At 39.7% G+C, this 16552-nt stretch overlaps 2 protein-coding genes across 3 annotated transcripts; both read left to right on the top strand.

Annotated features, from left to right (window-relative positions):
* Positions 1 to 3839: 3839 nt before the first annotated feature.
* LOC115689913 (protein disulfide-isomerase 5-2) lies at positions 3840 to 9116 on the top strand. Of its 2 annotated transcripts, none has more exons than XM_030616101.2 (6): positions 3840 to 4001; positions 4248 to 4580; positions 5248 to 5351; positions 5600 to 5970; positions 6354 to 6661; positions 8532 to 9116. In XM_030616101.2, the coding sequence occupies exons 2-6, from the start codon at positions 4356 to 4358 to the stop codon at positions 8841 to 8843; spliced, it is 1320 nt and encodes a 439-aa protein (XP_030471961.1). In that variant the 5' UTR covers positions 3840 to 4001; positions 4248 to 4355; the 3' UTR covers positions 8844 to 9116. The 2 variants fall into 2 exon arrangements, with proteins under 2 accessions (XP_030471961.1, XP_056166798.1); XM_056310823.1 differs by having other exon boundaries at positions 3851 to 4001; positions 4251 to 4580.
* A 3600-nt stretch (positions 9117 to 12716) lies between these two features.
* LOC115689914 (exocyst complex component EXO70B1) lies at positions 12717 to 15005 on the top strand. Its single transcript, XM_030616102.2, has one exon. The coding sequence runs from the start codon at positions 12854 to 12856 to the stop codon at positions 14813 to 14815; it is 1962 nt and encodes a 653-aa protein (XP_030471962.1). The 5' UTR covers positions 12717 to 12853; the 3' UTR covers positions 14816 to 15005.
* The last annotated feature ends 1547 nt before the right edge of the window (positions 15006 to 16552 follow it).

Below are 16552 nucleotides of genomic sequence, written 5' to 3'. Positions count from 1 at the left end.
TTTTCAGGACTGGAGTGACGGATAGTCGTCATGTGCTGTTCGGAGACCGGAAGTGACTTTGGGCATTTGATGTTTCATTCCACCTTTTTGGTTGCCCCGTTTTGTATAGTGAAGTAGGTTACCCATTTTTACCCCCTTTTTGATGAGCGTGTTTCTGCTGTTTGTATCTGCCAAGTATTCTTATAAAATGTGTATATTGATTTTATGGTAGTGCTATCCCTTTGTCATTATTTATTGTCTGGATTATTTAATTTCGCTTCCGCTTGCCTTTATCGTTGGGTGTTTCGTTTGGGTCGGCGACACGTCCTGGGACGTCGCGTTCAATACAACCGTGGAAGGGGTATTGCGAGCCCGTTGGGGCTCGGGGCGTGACAATTTATGTGTAAATAATTTCGTGGATGATAAAAATATTTTCCATTCCATTCATTTTTGTAAGAGATACAAACGATCATTTTTTAGAAAATATTGTTTAAAATATTTATTTTCGGCGAAGCAAACGTAACCATAATGTGAGCTGGCTTTCTCTAGAGTAATGTCGGGTATATTAAAAAACCTTACTAAAGCTCTTTTATTAGCATCGCTTTACAAAAGAGGACCCTTTACGGATTTGACTTTCAGATGCGGGACTTCCTGTTGATGCATGGTGATGCCAAGAATCTTCTTTTACTGTTCACGACTCTGATCTTCGTTCATCAGTTTTTCTTGCAAACCAAGTAGATCAAGCTAATCTAATATAATTGCAACCTTTTGGTAATTCAATCTAATGGAATCATTCATTCCATGAAGAATTCAATCTTATACCATTCTAAGTCTAAGGTCTAGGTCTAAACCATTTTTTTACTAAGAGAAATAAGATTTATGGGTACATGCAACATGACTCTTAGATAGCGAATGATAACCATTCTGTTCCGGAATGAGTTCCTGAACCAGAAATAGATTTTTCTATTTCTAGTTCCTGGATGAGTTTTTGAGGAAAAAAACCCGTTTGATAATGACAAAAAATTTCTATTTCTAGAACAGAAACCCGTTTGATAACAGCACAAAATTTCTATTTCCTGAAATAAAAACCCGTTTGATAAACAACAGAAAATTCTATTTCCAGGAACAAAAATCCATTTTTTTAGAAATGGAATAAAAATAATAAAAAATCCGAAAAATTCATAAAAATCTTTAAAAAAATTCAGAAAATCCCAAAAAATTGAAAAATTCCAGAAAAAATCATCAAAATGTCGAGAAAATAAAAAAAATTTAGATTTCGGGAAAATAGGAAATTTGTTGAATTTTTTCAAAAAAAATCAAGAAATAAAAAATTTCAAAACTTCACAGAATTGCTTAGAATACCTGTGGCCACCCACTTTTAGTGAAATTTAAATTTTAGGTGCCCAAAAAAAATCAAAAATTTCAAAACTTCATAGAATAGTTTAGAATACATGTGGCCACTCACTTTGAACGAAATTTTAATTTTTTAAGGTGCCCAAAAAAATTCAAAAACTCAAAAATTTCAAAACTTTACAGAATGACTTAGAATACCTGTGGCCACCCACTTTGAGTGAAATTTTAATTTTTGGAGGTGAAAAAAAAGCAAAAACTCAAAAATTTCAAAACTTCACAGAATGACTTAGAATAAATGTGGCCATCCACTTTGAGTGAAATTTAAATTTTTTTAGGTGAAAAAAAACATAAAAAATAAAAAATTTCAAAACTTCACAGAATGACTTACAATACCTCTAGCCACCCACTTTGAGTAAAATTTAATTTTTTTTAGATGCCCAAATGGTATTTTTTATTTTTTTTTTATTTTTTTTGGTTCCTAAAGAAAATTAAATTTCACTCAAAGTGGATGGCCACATGTATTCTAAGCCACTCTGTGAAGTTTTGAAAAATTTTCTTTTTTGCTTATTTTTATTTTTTTTTCGACACCTAAAAAAAATTAAATTTCACTCAAAGTGGGTGGCCACAGGTATTCTAAACAATTATGTGAAGTTTTTTATTTTTTATTTTTTTATTTTTTTCGACACCTAAAAAAATTAAAATTTCGCTTAAAGTGGATGGCCACAGGTATTCTAAGCCGTTTTGTGAAGTTTTGAAATTTTATTTTTTATTTTTTTCGGCACCTAAAAAAATAAAATTTCGCTCAAAGTGGGTGGCCACAGGTATTTTAAGCCATTCTGTAAAGTTTTGAAATTTTTAATTTTTTGCTTATTTTTATTTTTTTGGCATATAAAAAAATTTAAATTTCACTCAAAGTGGGTGGCCATAGGTATTTTAAGCTATTCTGTGAAGTTTTGAAATTTTTTATTTTTTTTATTTTTTTCGGCACCTAAAAAAATTTAAATTTCACTCAAAGTGGATGGCCACAAGTATTCTAAGCCATTCTGTGAAGTTTTGAAATTTTTGATTTTTTGCTTTTTTTTATTTTTTTCGGCAACTAAAAAAATAAAATTTCGCTCAAATTGGGTGGCCATAGGTATTCTAAGATATTCTGTGAAGTTTTTAAATTTTAGAATTTTTTATTTTTTTTGGCAACTAAAAAAATTAAATTTTGCTCAAAATGGGTGGCCATAGGTTTTCTAAGCCATTTTGTGAAATTTTGAAATTTTTTATTTTTATTTATTTTTTTCGGTACCTAAAAAAAATTAAATTTCACTGAAAGTGGGTAGCCACAGATTCTAAACCATTCTGTTAAGTTTTGAAATTTTTGATTTTTTGCTTTTTTTTCTCACCTCAAAGATCGTGACTTCCATATGAATATGTGTGTTAAAGAAAATGAATTCCTCAGAAATGGTTCTCACTTTTGTTCCAGAAATGAAAAACCAACTTTTTTTTTGTTCTCATTTCTGGTTTCGAATCAGTTTTGGAAGCAAACTTGTCCCGAAAATAGAAAAATGAAATTGCGTTACCAAACGGGTTTCTGGTCCAAAACTGATTCTGGAAACAAAAAACCAGTTCTGGACAGAACCAGAATGGTTTTCATGCAGCACCTTAGTATAATATGACCAGAAGTACCTTAGATAAACAACTTTCATTTTAGCAAACCCGGCGACACTTCAAATCTTCGAAATTTATCTGTCGTTAAACCATTAATTAAATTAAGAGAGCCCATTTTTCAATCGAGTTGAATAAAGACTTGTTTATTCCCTAGCTTCTAGACTAATATCCTCATGTTAATATCATAATCCTAATTCTGCTATAAAAACTACATTGAATCTAAAAGATTCTTTTTTTTCATGTTCAATATTTTCTCCTTAGTTATAATTCTTTTAACATTAAGCAAAACTGACACAAATGGTCTTTAAACTTTGATTCAATATGTAATGTGGTCCGTGAACTTTTAATTTGTTCAATAGGATCCCTAAACTTCTAATTTGTTCAATGTGGTCCTTAAACTTTTAATATATGTTCAAACTAGTCATTAGACTATACGAAAATATTTAATATTATCTTTGAACTTAAATTAATGTAAGGATAAAATTGGATATTTTCATATAGTCCGGGGAATAGTTTGAATATTTACTAAAAATTCAGGAAACATATTGAACAAATTAAAAATTTAGGAATGACGTTGTACATTGAGCTAAAGTTCAGAGACCGCATTGCATATTGGGCCAAAGTTCAATAATCATCTGTGTTATTATCCCTACTATTACTGTCGGGGGAACATCAGAAACTCGTATCAAAGGATTTGCACTCAAATTGCAAAATCTTCCGACTACCTTCGGGCAAAATTGTGACAAACTGAAAAGCACGGGAACAAAATAAAACTCTCTCGGATCTGCTTGTTGGGGGGGTGAAGAGAATTACAATAACTCATAAAACCTGGGGCGAAAATGTAATTTCTCCTTCTTTTACGACAGTAACATCGTCTTCCTCGACTCAGTTTCTCGGTCTTCCGTAAGCAACGACCTCGAAATCCGACGAGAAGTGAAGAGTTCAAACACAATAAGGGCAAGAAAACATACGAACTGCTCACAACACATCGCTCCACTGGCAGATCTACGCAGGTCAGTCTCGCTCGCTCGGTTCCAGTTAGCGAAGTTTTCCCTTTTGTTTTCCTGCAATTTCTCAGCAACCCATTGGAGCTTTACACCTGTTGCTTGGTTTTGTGGGTGTTGCCGGTTGATTTGCATCGGTCGGATCCGATTCTCGTGCCATCAAGAGTGTTTTTTAGCAGCAAGTGCGAGTGTTGTTTTGCTTATTCTTTCGGAATTTGAGCTGCGACCCAAATCGTTTGATGTTTCAAATTGCAGCAGAGACGCGTCGGGAGGGCCGGAACGTGGAGAACGACAGAAGGGGAGATCGAGATTCCATAAGGGTCGTCTGGAATTTTGGTGGGCTTGCGTGTAAATCGCCTGATTATGAAGATGAGAGTGTTTCTTGTCGTGGGGGTGCTGTTGTTGGCAATGTCTAGGCAATCGCTGTCGTCGGCGTCGTCGGCGGCTTTGGAGAACTTCTCGGCCACAGATGGGACAGTGTTGGAGCTGGATGATTCGAATCTAGACTCGGCAATATCGAAGTTTGATTACGTTTTAGTTGACTTTTATGCTCCTTGGTGTGGCCACTGCAAGCGCCTTGCCCCCGAGGTCCTTCTCTTTTTCATGTTAAATTATTGATTCGAGGGTTCTTTCTTTTACTGGGAAAAAGGCCATCATGTGTAATAATGTAGAATCTTAGTACTTGTCTAATATAAAGCGGAGTTGTGCTGTCTGAGGCTCTAGGCAGTGTGATATTTTCACTTGACATTTTTCATCTATTTATTTGCTTGGTTGTTCTTGTTCATTGTGTTTGTACAGTAATATTTAGTCAGATAAACTGAGAATTCATGTTTGGAATAGCCTTGGTGGCTGTAGATGTACTTTGTTTGAAGAAAAATTGAGTCTTTGCTAGTTGAGGGTACTGATGTTTTGAGGTTCAACACCTTCAGTTTCATCTTTGAGATGAATCACTGACAAGTCTAATGTCATTGAATGTAGTACTTGTTTGGATTTGCCTACATTTGACCGATTTAAATATAAAAGGAATGATTGATCTGCTTGGTCAACTCTGGTTGATAGATGCTTATTATTTTGGCTCTTATAGGGGAGCGAATGTATCCTTTGGCTGATAACTCTTCATGAGATTGTGATGGCTTCTGTTACATTTTCAACATTATATATTCCTGTATAAACGCAGTTGTACAGCAGGTCTTAATATGCTGGTCCATTGGTACTTCGAGCTGACAGAAAATTGACTTTAGTTATTCTGTTGCAGTTAGATGCAGCTGCCCCAATTCTTGCTGGATTGAAAGAGCCTATAGTGATCGCAAAAGTAAATGCTGACAAGTACTCACGTCTTGCTGTCAAACATGACATAGAGTATGGCACTATCTTCCTGGCTCCTTGCCACAATGGAATTTTAAATAGCACATCTACTAATCTACTTAGTAGAATCTAACTCATATCATTCTGTAGTTGATGCCTGGAACTTGGTTAATCTGTACACTGTGATAATGTTTCCATCTCAATAATCAGTGTTCTTTATTTCTTAATGCCTCCTCTACTTTATATCTAATCAAAATGTCCTGCATCTTTTGACCATAATGGACATACTTGCTTGCATGCAGTGGTTTTCCTACCCTCAAACTTTTTATGCATGGCGTTCCAATGGAATATAATGGGCCGAGAAAAGCAGATTTACTTGTTCGTTTTCTGAAGAAGTTCGTTGCTCCTGATGTCTCAATTCTGGATTCAGACTCTGCTGTCAGTGAATTTGTTCAATCTGCTGGCATCCATTTTCCTATATACATCGGTTTTGGCATGAATGAGTCACTGATTTCAGATTTTGGAAAGAAATACAAGAAAAAGGCATGGTTTTCTGTGGCAAAGGATTTTTCCGAGGAAATAATGGTGGCGTATGACTTTGACAAGGTACCTGCTTTGGTATCCCTTCATCCGAATTACAACGAACAGAATATTTTCTATGGTCCCTTTGAAGGTAAATATGGTGTTGACCTTCCATCCTGATTAGGCTGATTTCTTTTGCCTGAGTAGGTCCATAATGTATGTCAACTACCTTGCTTCTTGTTATGGTGCTTTACACCTTAGTTTCGCCTGTTTTCAATTTTAACTTCAAAAGAGTGTTGCTAGCCATCTCTGATATCGTTTCTTACTCATTCTCCATTATATATTCTGGTGCTCCTTCATTTTGCTTAGATTCCTTCCAGTACTGGATATTTTTTCTACTTATTGCTTAAAGTGCTCTGGTTCTGAATACACGAAAAGATTATGTGTGTTTCTGTGAAATCTACATCTTTAGTTGCATGGAATTGTATTTCCTATATTGCTTAACATCAAGTTTCTCTTGCTCTGGATTGACAGAAAAGTTTTTGGAGGACTTCATCAAGCAGAATTTTATTCCTTCACCCCTGCCAATAAATTATGATACGCTGAAGTTACTGAAAGATGACGATCGAAAAATTGTGTTGACAATTATGGAAGATGAGAATGAAGAGAAATCAAAGAAATTGGTCCAATTATTGAAGGCTGGTGCAAGTGCCAATCGTGACTTGGTGTTTGCTTATGTTGGGTTCAAACAGTTTGAAGACTTTACTGAGTCATTTGGGGTGAACAAGAAGTCTGAGCTCCCGAAAATGCTTGTTTGGGATGGTAATGAAGAGTACTTTATGGTAAGTATATAGTTTCAAAGTAGTGACACATTTGAAGGTGCAACTTGATTATATATATCTGAAGTTATAATACTCGTGTATCTGTTGTCTTTTCAAAGTTAAAGATCTGGTGGAACATGATTTGATGTTTCGCATCTGACAGATGCTAAAAATCGTGGCCAGGGGACAATGACTTGAGAACATTGCATTTTTCAGCTCAAATTATTCTAGCACTAATGCAGAGTGTTTCCACTTATTTCTTGAATTGGCCAAAGTACACAGAATTTGTAATGCACTTGTCAGGGGTGTATCTGCCAGAATAGCTGCATATAATATTTTAGTCATGATTGGTAGAGCTTTAACTTGATAATGTAAATTACGTGGCTTAAATTTCACAAGTATCTCTCTCCATCCCCTTGTTCGTCATCTACTGGACTTCAGTTGTTTTTGACAAAGCTATTGATTTGGCAATGGACTGTACTATCGAAAAGTTAGGAAGAGTCGATTATGCCTTTGCAAGTACACATTTGAGATGAAATCCGGAACTTTGCATAATTCCTTCACCTTGATGAAGATGCAGCTGTAGGAACTGTATTTTACTGCATAAGACATTGACAAGTCTAGGCAGCCTCTGTGTTTGATATTTGAACAGTGAAATGGGTTTTAGCTTTCTCAATGGTGTTCAGGTGGAACGTGTCAAATTGTTGGAATATATATTGAAGGTTTAATGTTAGATGACGGTAGAGATCTCATTGGGGTATCTGTTTTTGATGGGACAGAGATAGTTCTTTGAAGTGAGGATTGGATTGGAGTTTATTTTGAACTTTGCTTTCTTGGTTTTGTATAGTCTTACTGACACTTTGGAAGGTGTTTGGCTTCCTTGCTTTACATAGTTTGTTGTCCATTGTTCTACACTAAACAATTTAACCATCTAATGTTTTGGAGTTTTCTAATTGAATATTACCGAGTTGGCTATTATGCGCTCTTAATGACATGAAAGTCAAGAGACGATAGGTGGATGTTGATTGATATCTTAGGCTGAAGAAAAGCTGCAAAAGTCCCTTATGTGTTTCATCTCTGCATACATACTCACTCAAACTCGATGATATGCAGTTGAGACAACAATAAGTAATTGGGCAAATATTGCATTTCTTTCTTTTGTGAAATCTACGTAGCCAGCAGAGGGAAAATAGAATGGGATTGGTGCTGATGCTCTCTCTCTCTCTCTTTCTCTCTCTTTCTCTCTCTGCCTTATTTGCTGACCAATCCAGACACTTTTTGGTTTGGCATTGCTTCTAGCCGGTAAAAGTAGCTGGGTTGGTTATTTTCCTTTGCTTTCCTTAGATTCCTAAGAGAGAATTATAGTTTTGCAGAATATTTTCTTCTTCAAAATCCTTAAAGTAATTTAAGTCATTCTCTCTAAAAATTAAAAATATATAGGTTTGCCTCTACCCTTGGCTTATTTAGTTTAACACAGTGTATAAACATGAGTATTTGCCTAGAATAAGGGGACTTGTCTGAGAAAATAATTCTTTTTAAGGCGAGATGCAGTCGTTCCATATCCACTGTCCAGTTTTATGCATAGAATTTATTCCATTTCTTATCCACTTCATGCTGGTTATGCGGGCTAGCCTGTTTTCCTATATAGGTTTTGTTGGTATTACATGTACATTTTCATGATTTCCATTGTTGAGCAAATAATGACAACTTCTTACAGGTCCCTTGGACTTATTGCTAACCTCTCCACCCAACGAAATGAAAAGGAAGGGAGTTAGTGATGATTAAATTTTGACTTTATTGCTTCACTATTTAATTAGCTTGCTCCTTCCAAGTTTTGGGTTACAGTAATAGTGCCTTGTACTGATCCACGCAACTCTATTTCTTTTGAAAGGTGGTTGGTTCTGAAGTGATCAATGAGGAGGATCAGGCATCTCAAATCACACGATTTATTGAAGGATTTAGGGAAGGAAGAACAGAAGTGAAAAGAATTAACGGCCCATCGTTTATGGGCTACATCAATTCACTTATCGGGGTCAGAACTGTGTACATAATTGTATTCCTTGTTTGTGTATTTATGCTCATCCGAAGCATCAACAAAGAAGAGCCTTTGCGAGTTGGTACGCGAGAAGAGGCAGATCATGCAAGCAGCTCTTCCTCGGAGAATGAAGGAAAAGAATACAGGCCAGGAGACAAGGAAGACTGAGCATCTGAGTTTTCAGTCGGAACTTTTGGGTAATCTGACTACTCAAACGAAGATTTTGCAAATCCGATGTTGTTTAGATGCCATGCACACTAGATTGAAGTATTCAGATAATTCGCGGGTCCTGCTCTCATGCATACGTAGAAGTACTTATATGTTGCAGCAGTTTAATCATTCTCGTTAAAGTTTTCTTGGTTAGCCTTATTCAGTGTGAACATATCTTTCCAATGGTTTATCTAGAATGGTCTTTCGTACAAGAGAGAATTTTCCGTGTCCGTTTATATGGTTGAGCTGATGACATCGACCAATTGCATTACCGGCGTGATATAGCATCTCATTCTATCTTGCTCTTAAATTTCGGAATCACTCATTTTTCATTGGCTTGTTACGTCATGTTTTACTGTTATGTGGTGTACCCATTGCATGAAATACCTTCTCCTTCGTACCGCCGTTTGTTCTTTTGTTTATTTTTATTTAATGGGATGACAACTAAAGTTGGAAACTAGCTAGCTTCCTGTAATGTGTATGCCGGAGCACCAGCAATTCAACAATGGGAATCGCAAGCCGGAGACTTTGACGATATGGATCTGCAGGGAGCTGGACCGGCCTGGGTATGTCAACCGCAAATCCACTTGTTATTCCATTGATTACGAACTGTATGTCCTTGTAAACACCTCGTCCCGTGCCAAAATCACCCCCGATAGTTTGTTTTTGCGGGTTTATACAAGATGTAAACTCCGTCCATTTCATCAGTCTGTACTATGCTATTGCCTATGGAGTCATTAAAATTGCTTTACCACAGAGGAATTGCAGACTCATTGAACGTCTAGATTCGCCCGAAGAAACAAATTAAATTATTAATAGGATCGTGGATATTTTGGGAATTATTAAGTTTTAACCATGTGTGCATGGAGCAATGGAAATAAAGGATTAGTAGATTCTATATGCAGGTGGTCGAATTGCATCAGACGACAACATGAATCAAAAGGACATTAATTTTTGTTTCGTATGTAAATTCAAAAGGAATCGAAAACAAAGTGAATATCGAAAATGAAATAACTGCCTATGCGAGGTAGGTTTTTAACAAACGCATTTGTCTTATCGATAATTCACGGTCGTGAAGGTGTAGACTATTTGTAGCATGCAATAAAGGGAACACCTACTGATTTGAACAGCCGAGTGTTAAAGCGCTTCCCGATGTAACTTCCCCGAGTTACTCGCAATACCTCAGTTGTCGACTCTCTATGAGTCTTTGTAGCCAGATCATTCATCTCCCATCTGCATCACATCTCTAGCATTCTCCTCTTCTCTAGGCTCTCCAAGAAGCTCTCTACAGATTCTTTTTTTCTACAATTGATCACTCGACTTATCTTTTGAAACGGAGCAGATTTGTTGCATGTAATATCTCTGTTGATCATAAACCTTAAATGAATCCTCATCTGTGCAATGATAGAATGTATCCCTTTACCGCAAGTGCCTGATCTAGTAGTATGCACCTCCTTGCTCTCAGCCGTAGCATGCTGTCACTTACATGAGCATAAACAAGGCAATCGTATGCTTCAATCCAGTGTAATAAGGAGACTTACCTGATCACGTTTTTCTCAAGAGTTCTACACTCATCTGTAGGTGATGGGTGATCTCTATTCATTAAATAATAGACGATAATCGCTACTTCAACTCATAAATTCACGCTTGATCTTTACTCTCGTAAAGGGCAAGTTATCCCCATATGAATCTATTCATCAATTGTGCAATACTGACGAGTTTTACTATGTATCTCACTGCACAAAACTAGCCAAGCTCCTTTAAATAGAACTCCAACCCTCTATCAGTTGTCAGGCACGTGATTTTCCTCCATGTCTACTCTTAGATCATTGCCTTCCACGTTGGGAATAGACCAAGTATATCGCTTTTGTGCTTGAGTAAATAGACCTAGACTTTCTTTAAAAAATCATCTACAAAAAGACAACAAGTACCTGGCACCTCCCTTCAGCTGCCCTTGAGAACGCCCCCACACGTATGAGTGAATGTAGTCCGCACCACAGTAATTTCACCGCTTGATTTAGGACATCCGAAATGTATCCTCGCGCACTCCGAATCTCTTCGCCTGCTTCGGATGCCTCGGGCTTCAATCTCGATTCGAATCCAACCCAAAACGGGTCAGACCTCCATCCAACTCGTATTGAGAATTTCCCATTTCTCTCGTTACCTCTTACGGATTCACATTTCCCTCCATCTCTGATCGGAGAAAATTTCATCCGGTTTGTGTTCTGATTGATGGATTACAAGTTATAAATACCATTCACGTGTGATAAATCGATTAGAGTGATACTCAGAAAGAATTTCTTCCGACCAAAAATAATAAAAAAATATTGCCCGGTGCTTTATTGATTCCTCTCTCCTTTCTAGCAAATATAAATTCCGCTTCCCTTTCCTCTAATTCCAACTTCAATTTTACGACTCTCTGCCTTTGTTGACCACCATCATCATTCCCTATTTCTACCCCCCGACAGACACGAAACGAGGCAAAAAGGCACGGTTTTCTCTTGTTCCGGCCGAAGCGGGCCATGCCCCTGAGCCGAAATGCGAGATGGTCGCGACAGAAATCGGACGGACAGAGCCCGACCCATACGGGGCGATGGAGTCGACGGTCGAGCGAGTCGCGACAATCGCATCCATGAAGCGCCTGCGTAAGCTACTTGCTAATTCGTATTGAGATTGTGTGGCTATCGACCAAGTGCTAGAGCTTTGCATACTCTCTCCTCGTGGTAGAATGACAGTCGTTCTCATGGGAGAGATAAATATGATTCTATAGATGATTCCGACTAGACCTTTGTTAACCCATATTTGATGGGATGAATTATTATATGAGTTAATTATATTCTGTAAATGGGTCATAAAGGGATTTAGAATAGTAAAATCCAAAATAATATGGGTGTTAAATATGTTTATAACTTATTTAGACCAAACTTACCTCTATGATTCTTTGTTCACTCTCTCTTACCCTCGCTCGATCTTGCACTCGCTTACTCCGTGCTCTTACCTCAGTTTGGGTACGAATTTTCTTAGATTTGATTAAATGTGAAAGTATTTTGGCAAATATAGATCGGCTATGTATTAGGTATGAGTTTGGTCGGGTGTGGGTCACTAGATTTATATGGCATGGAAATAAGTCAAAACAGATTGAATGGGTCAATTTGGATCGGACTATTGTTGAGCCAGCCCAAACTCGATCCGACCCACCTGTTTGACAGATCTTGTTCTGACTAAGCTTGGAACCAAAATGGAATCAAGCAAACGCCAAGCGATGCATGTAGTAGTAATTATGGTTAATACCACGAAAAACTGAAAAATGGACAAATTTACCTCAGACTAATTTTTTTTACCACAAAAAACTCCAAAATAATATATTTGTCACAAATATACCTATCATAAAAAACTCCAAATTAGTACATTTGAGACAAATTTACCCTCCGTTAATTACCGTTAAATTAAATTAATACCACGAAAAATCACAGATCGGTACACCTGTGATAAATGAAGGGTAAAACCCCAATTCAGTACACCTGTCAACTGTTACGTGTCATTGAACTTAGCAGTTTGACGGTGAAAGTTAACAAAAATCAATCGGGAGAAAATTTGTTATAAATGTATCAATTGAGAATTTTTACTGGTCAAAAAATCTGTTTGAAGTATATTCGTGGTATTAACCCCGGTATAATTCACACGGGACGAAGAACTTTCGATTTCGAAAACGCGGTCCTCGGGCGGCTTGAAAATGGAGGGTCAATGCAGGGGCAAAACGGGGCATGAGGTCAAAGTCAAAAGCGTCTCTCTTTTCTCTCTCTTCTTCTCTACTTCTCTCTTTCGCCCTTCCGCGTTTTCTCTGTTCCTCCATCACTGACTGCAGACTGGGTCTTCTCCATTCTCTCTCTCTCTCTCTACCTTTCTCTCTCTACCCCTCTCTCTCTCTCTCTCTCTCTCTACTCTATCTCGCAGGTCAAGCCGCTCCGATGGCCGAGAACGGCGAAGAGAAGCTGCTCGCCGTCGCCCGCCACATCGCCAAGACGCTCGGCCGCGACGAGTCCATGGCCGACGACATCCTCCAGATCTTCTCCAACTTCGACGGCCGCTTCTCCCGCGACAAGCTCTCCCCCTCCGCCAAGGCCAAGGCCAAGGCCAAGGCCGCCGCCGCCGCCGCCGCCGCCGAATCCGGCGACCACCCACTCGCCTACGCCGCCCTCGACCGCGCCCTCAGCGCGCTGGAGCGCCAGATCTCGCACTTCGTCACCTCCGACAACCCCATCTGGGCCGACGCCGCCGAAGCCGCCGCCTTCCTCGACGCCGTCGACGAGCTGATCGCCGTCGTCCGGGACTGGTCCTCCGCGCCCGCCCCCGACAAGGCCGTCCTGGCCTGCCTTGGCCGCGCCGACGACCTGGTGCAGCAGGCCATGTTCCGCCTCGAGGACGAGTTCAGGTCCCTGATGGAGGTCGGCGGCGAGTCCTTCGAGCTGAGCCGGCCCTACGGGCGCGGCGGCGAGTCGAATGGAGACCTCTCGTTCGACTCCGAAGACGACGACGAGGACGACGAGGAGCAGGGAGGCGATGGGGACGAGCGGCAGGTCCCGGTGGCGCAGCCGCTTGGGGACGACTTCGATATCGTGATCGACGCGTTGCCGTCGGGAACGATCAATGATTTGCATGAGATCGCGAAGCGCATGGTGGCCGCGGGGTTCGGGAGGGAGTGCTCGCACGTTTACAGCAGCTGCAGGAGGGAATTCTTGGAGGAGAGCATGTCGAGGTTGGGTTTGCAGAAATTGAGCATCGAGGAAACCCAGAAATTGCCGTGGCAGGAATTGGAAGACGAGATAGACCGGTGGATGAAGGCCATGAAAGTGGCTCTTTATATCCTGTTCCCCAGCGAGCGCCGCCTCTGCGATCGCGTCTTCTTTGGCTTGTCTGCGGCTGCTGATCTGTGCTTCATGGAGGTATGCCGTGGCTGTGCCATTCAATTGCTGAACTTTGCTGATGCAGTCGCGATTGGGTCGAGGGCGCCTGAGCGCCTGTTTAAAGTTCTTGACGTGTTTGAGACGATGAGAGACTTGATGCCTGAATTGGAGTCCTTGTTCTCTGATCAGTACTGTTTGGTTCTTAGAAATGAAGCTGTTGCTATTTGGAAGAGGCTAGGAGAGGCAATTAGAGGGATATTCATGGAATTGGAGAATTTGATCCGCCGAGATCCGGCGAAAGCTCCTGTTCCCGGTGGTGGGCTGCATCCGATCACTCGATATGTAATGAACTATCTTCGAGCCGCTTGCCGATCTCGGCAGACCCTCGAACACATCTTCGAGGAGAATATCGCGTCTCCTAAAGAATATCCGGATCTTGATAGTCGAGCCTCTTCGTCCTCCTTGTCAGTCCAGATGGCATGGACCATGGAACTTCTGGAGAGTAATTTAGAGGCCAAATCGAAGATTTACAGGGACTCTGCCCTCTGTTCTATTTTTATGATGAATAATGGAAGGTACCTTGTAGAGAAGGTGAAAGGCAACGATTTGGGTTTACTCTTAGGGGAGGATTGGATCAGAAAGCACACTGCAAAGGTGCGACAATATCAGACGAATTACATCAGGAGCTCGTGGAATAAGGTTGTGGGTGTGTTGAAGCTAGACAATGCCTCTCTAGCTCCTAATGCTGACACGAGGTCTCTGCAGGAAAAAGTCAAGTTATTCAATGCGTGCTTTGAGAATACATGTAGAGTGCAATCATCTTGTGTCATCTTCGATGAGCAGCTAAGGGAGGACTTGAGGATCTCAGTGACAAAATTGCTGGTGCCTGCTTATGAAACTTTTGTGGGAAGGTTACAGAGTGTTGCTGAAATGAGGAAGTACCCTTTTAAGTCGGTTGAGGAAATCAAGGCTCGGATTGATGCGTTATTCCGGGGAAGGGGAGCTTTGGGTGGTGGCAGGAAGTGAATGTAAGCGGTAGCTAGTGTTGTGCTTATTTGTGTGTGTATGTAGCTTATGCCAGGATTCCAAATTCCTGTGATGTATGAATGTAGTTGAAAGTTTGCTTATATATTTGAGTAGTCTTGATGATGATCTGCAATAGAAACATGGCGGCAAGAAAGAACTGAAATTAAAAGTCACCCGTGTTTATGCTTTATACTCTGACATATCTCTTTGTTGCCATCAGTTAAAAGGGAAAAAATGTTAATTAGTTCCAGTAAGCTATGGTAAGAGCTACTGTGAAGACTGCAATGACGAGGGATTTGGGTGGAGGAGAGATAGAAAGAGATTATTTCTTGCAGCTTTGGCTTACCTGTTCTCCTTGTGTAAATGCTAATGATACTCTTTCTTCACCATTAGGAAAAAATAATTGCCCCATTATATATGAACTTATAGAACTTAGATTTAGTTGAACGCTTTATGGGATTATGTAGTCTTTGCTACCAGAATTTTAAAACCCGATCCCGGACCAAAAGACCATCAATATTTCTCAACATTTTAGCGCTTCTCTGATTCAGAGGATCTCTCTGAGATATACTATTCTCCAAAAGCAAGTTAACAATGTGCTGTTCCAAGGAGGTATTTGGAGAATAAGTTGGAAGTCTCTGAGTCCTTATATTTGAGCAGATGCTCCATATCCCTGGACGCACTGTGCCTCCACGATGGCAAACCCACCATCGGTGCTGTTAAAAGTGGAGAGTCCACACTAAATAAGGTTGGTAAGCAGAGTAACCATCCTCAAATGTCTCCCCCATCTTAGGAAGTGTGGTGAAATGTGACAAGTGTGGTAGGAAGAGGAGACCTTGTATCTTTGTTTTAGTATAAAATGTTTGATTGCCTTTTGTTTTGTTAAAGATTGACAAGGCGAAACATCAAAGAATCATAAACACAGTCCCCCTCGTGTTTATACGTCTTACAATAATTTGCTACAGCACAGAGAGTGGATAGATGCTCTTGTTAGTGGCTTCCGAGCACTGTCAAACTTCTGTCAAAATTCCGAGCATTAGACGGATGCTAGGGGCTGGTTGTGTTGCTTGTTCTACCCGTGCTATACTGTCTTTGATTTTGGACAACCTATTGATGACCTAGGAAGCATGTAGACTCTCCGGGGGCCTCCGTGTCGGTGTCGGACACCGACATTCGTCCGACACACTTTTTATTATTATTTATTTATTTGTGGATTTGAAACAAATTAATTTGATTGAAATAATCATAAAAATGATAATTTATCATGTATATATAATAATATACATTTAATATACAACGTGTCCCAACGTGTCGGAATTCTCTATTTTTTGAGAAATGACGTGTCAGCATGTCGTGTTGTATGGTGTCGCATGTCACGTATCGGTGTCGGTGCTACTTAGTTGATGATTACGTGAAAGGTGCTTATGCTAATGCAGATGAAGCCCAGGATTGATGCGGTCATATGCTCTACAAGGGTATCTTAGTCCCCAGAAAATTGTAACTATTCACTAAGGCTGCGTTTAGTCGACCGGATAAAAGCCAGGATAGGATATGTTTTATCCTATTCTGTGTTTGGTGGTGGTCCAGGATAGGATAAGGTCGGATATAGACCGGATATAGCCCGGATAAAAAAATCTCCGGGGGGTGGGATAGACCCGGATAGGATTTCTAATGCCTAGTTTTCCAGAAACCCTACACTCCACTTGCCGTCATCTTCATCCCCACACCTTGTGCGCT

This window comes from Syzygium oleosum, unplaced genomic scaffold (assembly GCF_021117445.2).
Source record: "Syzygium oleosum isolate NSW1041296 unplaced genomic scaffold, Sole_v2.1 Sole_v2.04, whole genome shotgun sequence".
Classification (NCBI taxonomy): Eukaryota; Viridiplantae; Streptophyta; class Magnoliopsida; order Myrtales; family Myrtaceae; genus Syzygium; species Syzygium oleosum.
This window is presented reverse-complemented; position numbering and strand designations above follow the sequence as displayed.